The sequence below is a fragment of the Nematolebias whitei genome, chromosome 11 (genome assembly GCF_014905685.2).
Source record: "Nematolebias whitei isolate Nwh7 chromosome 11, NemWhi1, whole genome shotgun sequence".
NCBI lineage: Eukaryota > Metazoa > Chordata > Actinopteri > Cyprinodontiformes > Rivulidae > Nematolebias > Nematolebias whitei.
The window spans coordinates 2,981,977-2,989,123 of record NC_056508.1 but is presented as its reverse complement, the minus strand read 5'-3'; the positions used below and the strand labels follow the sequence as shown (position 1 = coordinate 2,989,123).

The 7,147-nt window shown below is 41.1% G+C and overlaps 1 protein-coding gene across 1 annotated transcript; it reads left to right on the top strand.

Moving 5' to 3' along the window:
- Positions 1-494: 494 nt before the first annotated feature.
- LOC119417428 (monocarboxylate transporter 1) lies at positions 495-2,587 on the top strand (the record flags this gene model as incomplete). The annotated part of the gene is given in 1 exon segment (XM_037684633.1): positions 495-2,587. A coding segment is annotated over 1 exon segment (284 nt), but the record flags the coding sequence as incomplete, so codon positions are not given.
- Positions 2,588-7,147: the final 4,560 nt, after the last annotated feature.

Sequence of the window (7,147 nt, the reverse complement as noted above, 5' to 3'; positions counted from 1 at the left end):
CGCCCCCTCCTCTGGTGCCGACCCTCTTCCTCATCTAGTCATGTCATGTTTTGAACCAGTTGGACATGACTGTCGACGAGGAAGAGGGTCGGCACCAGAGGAGGGGGCGTGCCAAAGACACCATCTCAGCACCAACATAACTGGTTTGTTCCACTTTGGAGTAAGCTGTTGGGGGAAGAATCGGTTTTGTGTTGTGTGTTTCCTTGACTGATGAAGCCTTCTGGATGGAAGATGAAACATTTCAGCAAAAAGAAAAAGAAACTGTCCAGATGACCTGACTGAAAATTGTTGAATTGTATACCTGGATTATTGAGCATGGACTTTTTTGATCACTAAAGCAAGATTTGATTAGATTTTTGATTGTAATCTGGGGAAAATAAGTGGTCGATTCAGTTTTGGAAATGGCTGTTTCCGCTTTACTAAACAAAAACTATTTGAGATGTCGAAACATTTGAGACAAAAAACTGAGCTGCTTCTACTTTGTGCCCTTGCAGGCAGTTTCTATGACTACTACAAACACTATAACTACACCTACATCACCTGCGGTGTGATCCTCATCATAGCCAGCGTCTTCCTCTTCGTGGGTATGGGCATCAACTATCACCTGCTGGACAAGGAAAAGAAGGAAGAGGAGAAGAAGGAACGAGAGGAGCCCAAAGAGGAGCGTACTGCCATGTTGGATGCTCCGTCGCCACAGAAATCCGACGCAGCAGCAGATGACGAGTCTGCTGCCATTACGCTGGACGACGTTGCCAAGATGGATGAGGACACGGTGTAAAGGGACATGGAGGGTGAACATGTGAGCAGCAGTTACAACCACACACCCTTTTGCATAACCATAAAGCCATAGAAAGCATTTTAGCCACACAATTAGAGGTGTGGAGTTCATGTTAGCTTCTTGTCACAGTTAGACCTCCTGGTTTTCTGTTGTTCCGTGCCTTTAGCCAGTTCATGTACTGCAGGAGCCCGGGCACTGCTCATGGGAACACCACACAACAGACTGACCGTAAGCTAACGATCCTCAACTAACCAGGACTTTCTCTCAGGGTCTTGTGCTGCTGCTCTGAACCTCACACACTTTACAAATCACCCGCACACATTTGAACAACGTGTTGTTTTTTCTGTACCCTCAGATAGTAAACTCTTCCCATCAAGGGCTGTAGGCGAGCTAAACTAAACACCTGTGTTCATGTTGTTGTAGTGACATGAATCTTTTGCTTTGAGTGTGAAGAACATCAACAGCTTGTGTAAAGCCCATTCATGCTGGAGAACATAAAACTAGCATCAAATGTTTTTAATCTTTTCTACACAATGAGCCTCTCTGAAGAAGAACAAAAAGGTGGGAAATGACACTAATGAAGGTATCATAGTGCACAGATGTGATGTCTATACATTTCATTTTTGGTGGTAAACGCAGGTCATTTAGTTCCTCAATGGTCCAGACAGAGCAGATCCTCCTGGATTGTACCAGCAAAGATGCTGCAGACATGCCAGGATTTAACAGCTCCCTGCATTGTGACGAAATCATTCATGTTGAATGTTGGAGACGCAATGAGGTTTTATACATTTCTGAATTAGACCCAACTCACTTTTTAATGACAATCGTATCTATAAGATATTTTACTGAATTAGAATAGTTAATTTTAGAGTGGATGAGTGTCAGCAGAGCCACTGCAGTATCCGTGCACTCTGAGCAGGGTCGTATCAGAGCAGCAACGTTCAAACGGATGAGATGCCTGTTGGGAAGACGGTCCAGATTGGAGGAAACCGAACTGGTGACAGGACCATGTCTTCATACTCGTTAAACAGGCGACATTTGAGAACTCTATTTGACATAGTGGCTGAAGTGGAAATGTCAAGGTTTTGTTCCAGTTGTGTGAGAGCTTTTTGTGATTAAATATGACCAAATGGTAGTTTTCAAACCAATGAAGGTGGCATCTCACTGGACTGCAACTCAGAGCTGTAAGAACATTAGATTTTCCAAATGAAACTGCGTTCTTGGCCATGCACATTGTTTCGTTGTCCACATAGGACCACCTGGGCTCTGCACCGCAGCCACCTCACGGTTATCATCCATCTACAGTATGTACATGGGTTCAGGGTGTCCCAATACATTTTGAGAGCAAATCTATTGCACAAATTTAAACTCGAGCATCTGACTGAGCTCCTGCGACTCTAACGGGACGGAAGAATTGTGGAGCCTCCCTCCTGGATGTGGAGCCTCCCTCCTGGATGTGGAGCCTCCCTCCTGGATGTGGAGCCTCCCTCCTGGATGTGGAGCCTCCCTCCTGGATGTGGAGCCTCCCTCCAGCTGTGCAGTCCAGTGAGGTGCACCTTTGGTGTAAAATGTTTAAAGGTTAGTGGAAACTGCAAGTAAATTACTAAGGCACCTTTGGTACCAATGGGAACGTTTTTTTTTTTAATTATTTGAAATCTACTTTTTCTCTGATTTGTCCACCTGTCCACATACTTGAACAGAAACACCTGGGCAGATGTGTATTTCAAGGGAAAAGGGATCGTTTGTCCACATTCCCCTGCTCCAAACCCACATGTTCAGTGACGGAACAAAATTATCTTTAAGAAAAGGTGACACACTGACACATCCAACATTGTAAAACATTTTTAATTTTTTAATACATTTTAGCTATTTCTTATGCTTTTTTTTGTAAAGGTACGTAGTCAAACACTGCACCTTTTGTTTCATAGCTACGAACAAAAAACTTGTTACGTTTTGGAAAATGACTTTTTCGTTCTTTCTCTGCAGTGGCTATTAGTGTTTGTGTGAAGTTTCTGACTGGTACTGGTAAATAAATGCCTCTAAACTTCTTGAATGGTCTTTATTTCTACAATCGGTCGACACAAGTTGATTACCGAACAAAGAAAAGAGCTTTGCATTAATGAAGTCCCGTCATGAAGCAGCTGCAGTAGCTGGGGAGGTGGGCCTTTTCATTTTCTTTGACTTGCTCTACAGTTGAAACCAGACGTGTAATATATTCTCCTTCTCTGGAACTAAATCAAACTTTACTGTTTTGAGGTCAGTTAAGATTCACAAAATTATTTTTTGCCCAAATGAGAATTATTTATTTTTTACTACAAAAACGGCACGTTTTTATCCATTAGTATAATTTGGTAGTGTTGCCTTTAAACTGCATGAGTTCAAATGTTTTTGTCCCACCAGTTTGTTGGACTTAAGTCCCGTTCCTTTTGACAGAACTGGTGGAACTGGGTCTGGTTCGTAGACCGCCTTGCTCCAACACGTTTTCTGCTCGCACACAGTTTAGTTTTGTTTTTAATGAGCTTGAGATCAGGGCTTTGTGACGGCCTCTCCAAAACACTGTTCTTTAGAATCAGAGTCTGTTTATTATCGCCACGTCAATGAACCAGGTTCACAAACTAGGAATTTGCTTCGACATAAGGTGCGAATAGTAATAAAGTAAAAATGAAAACATAACATAAACATATGTACACCCATACAATAGAAAACAATAAAAGCTTAGAGAACAGTACAGAGGGAGTATTCAGTTATAATACAGATGTAATGTGACCAAAGCAGAAGTTATGAGGTAGCATTATGAGTGTTCAGGAGTCCAACAGCAGAGGGGAAGAAACTGTTCTTATGGCGGGAGGTTCTGGTCCGAATGGACCGAAGCCAAAATATGTAAAGAAACATCAACTTTAAGAATGTTAACTTTAATTCACTCTATTCAGTTATTACGGCTGCTGAGCATGAAAATGTTAACTAACATGTTTTAAACACCGTTTTATATTCCCACTGAAAAACAACTTCTCAACAAACTGTTGACCACAAGAACAAAACAAATCTAACTTCTCTCGAGTGCTTATCTGGAAATGACCGATACAGATTGCCCTAGTGCGCAATTTTTATTATAACTATTTTTTTATTTTCTTCTCTCCAGCTTTCTGGCAGCCCCCCAGGGGGCCACGGCCCCCACTTTCAGAAACACTGCTTTAGACACCCCTCTTTACAGTAGTCCCTTGTATAATGGGGGCGGTTTCAGTTCTCAGCTCCCCCGCAATAAGTGGAAAAACTGCAAAGAAGGAATAGTAGTGCAAGCAGTTAGTACTAGTTTATTTTAGTGTGTGTGTGTGTGCGTATATATATGTAGTGAACTTGACCTGATGTCAAAACTAAGCCTAAGGTCAAAACCCTTGACCTTAAGAACCTTGTGGGACAGAAACTGTCATTTCATTGATTTGAATCCAGAAATACAGGTTCATCCATCCTGAGACTTTCTGTCTTGAAAATTCAAGTGAAAGAACACTCTCTTTTCTATTATCATTACTGTTTTACAAATGTTTGATAATCAAAGTGTTTTAGTTCAAACATTTTAGATGTTACAGTGAACTAATCAATTTTATTAACTGTAAAACAGTAACAATGATTTTTTAGTTACTTATGCAAAGTAGAATTCATGTTAAGGCCTGTTACAGAGTAATTATGCATTTTCTGATTTCTGTCTTTGAATGAGCAGTGTACGTTTTCCAAGGTCAGGAGTCGAAGCAGACAAGTGTTGGAACAACTGTCTTGTTTTACATCCTCTCAGACGTAAACAGAGGAGTTGGCACCTGTTTCTCCAAACTCGCCAAAACATTTCTCTCGCCTGTCTGGGAACATTTTCAATCTGTTCCATAACATTCTTGCTGTTTTCTGACTTCTAGTAACCTCTTACGTCACAAAACACACCCCTGTCTGGTTGATATTGACCAATCAGGAACTCTCAAATATACCGGAAATAGAGCCCTTTAAATGCCGGTACTTCCTAGTTCTCTCAGTTCGGTGAAGTGGCAGTTCTGTGAAGTCGTTGTTCTGTGAGTTGCCGTTGGAGTCGGGCTGGAGAGTTTGCAGCTCCAGTCGTTTGGGAGAATAGGAGTCCAGCCATGATAAGGCTCTTCCGAGTTTGGATTATAACATCTTCCACCTCTGAGTGGAACTTCTGAAGAACCCCACTCATGTGGAGTCCACCCGGTGAGGTGAACTGTTGTTGACAAAGCCCCGTCACCACTTCGGACGAGTCACAGCCATCCTATGGAGACGCTGAAAGGTAGCGTTAACTGGAGCTCCTCTTCTGATTCATCGTCAGAGAGGTAAATGAGTCTAGTCTCCTACTGAGCGTACCGAGGAAAAGCTGGGTCGGATGGAGGGTGTCGTCCTGTCAACACTTTTCACTCATACACACCACATTCTCCCTCATCCATCTTTCACGCCCTTTAAACTTCATTTCCATCTTTAAATTCTTCTATCAAGTAGAAATCATTCCAGATAATTTAGAAATGTCTGTGTAAAGTGCTCATTCCACTGCCGTGTGGATTGAGGTCTGCTGTTCTGCTGAAAAGTGAAAACAATCGCCGTATTGTTTCTCACTACCTGTAAAGCTGATTAATTATGTTGTTATTTTCATATTTTGCCAAATTAATGTAAACGTTTGATGTTAAACTTTGATTCTGTAAATAAATGACCACATTCATTTTGATGGGTCAAAGATGAATTAACGTCTCACGGTACATTTTATTAAATTCAATGCACGTTTTATTCAGTCCAGAAAAATGAAGAATCCGTTTTAATTGATGAATATATCTAAGCATCTGTTCATCTACATATATACGCACGCGCGCACAACGTTTTAAACCCTTCTCTTGCAAAATTGTAAAAAATGTTTATGAACGCTCTAAACCCACCCACATTTTGATGTTCCTGGTACCGTCAACATCAAAATGTGAGTGGAAAAGGTGAAACACCCACACCTGCCTCCACCCTCATTGGCCCCACTGAGCCCCTGAGCAAGGCCCTTAACCCCCACCATCTGCTCCTAAACAGGTCTCTCTTGAAAATGAGTTCTCATGGCTCAACGAGACTACCTGGATAAATAAAGAGTAAATGAAAAAGAGCACAGCACGTCATGACCTTCACCTGCCAGCGCTCTTGGCCACGCCCATTTATCCGCTGCAGAGTGGAGATCAACACGCTGCGGGAGGGAGCTTCTCGCTGCACATGTGGGCTGCACAAATGTGCAGCAGGTGCTAAATAATTTTAAATAATTTATTTAAAATAAAATATCTATACCGATCGTGCGGCTCATCCATCAATCAGCCAGTTGTGTGTCATGTCCAATCTTACTTTAAAAAACTGCGAAAGAGCGCGTCTGCGAAAGTGGAACTGCGAAGTAGAGGGTCTACTGTACACCAGTTCCTCTGCAGCAAAACCTCAACGTGATGCTGCCATCTCCATACTTCACAACTAGGATGGTGTTTTCAGCCTTCCACCCTTTTTCCTCCAAATGTAACGGTGGTTATGACCAAACACTTGGCTTTTAGTTTCATCAGAGCCCAGGACGAGTCTAAAAACCTTTGTTGTCTTGGGAGTATTTGCTGCTTCCTCTTGGAGTCGCCCTTCAGCTCTTGTTGGACCAGAACTCGTTTCTCTGAGGATAATGACTCTTGGAACAGCGTCTGTACTAGGGCATTAACAGGGTACTCTTTATTGTCATTCGCACCTCATGTGGTACATGTGGTGGAGCGAAATTATGTACACATGGTCCCAGTTACATTCAACAATAAAATGTATAAGAAAAACGGTAATAACATCTAAGATATGAACTAAGAAAAACATCAACTAAATATACACTAAGCACTCATAACATAAAACATTGAACATCAGCACAAACATGAAGATTTTATTTTATTATTATTTCATTTATTTTTGTATCTTGAGATCTATGACGTCATCAAATACTCGAGTTCTACTCGGGTTTTATTATGTTAATGTCGAGTTTAAAAATTATATATTCGTTCAACCCCTAGTCTGTACATGGTCTTGAATTTTTATGTTTGTGTCGATATACAGGTCCTTCTCAAAAAATGAGCATATTGTGATAAAGGTCATTATTTTCCATAATGTAATGATAAAAATGAAACTTTCATATATTTCAGATTCATTTCACACCAACTGAAATATTTCAGGTCTTTAATTGTTTTAATACTGATGATTATGGCATATAGCTCATGAAAACCCAAAATGCCTGTTCCAAAAAATTAGCATATTTCATCCCACCAATGAAAGACAAGTGTTTTTAATACAAAACACGCCAACCTTCAAATAATCATGTTCAGTTCTGCACTCAATACTTGG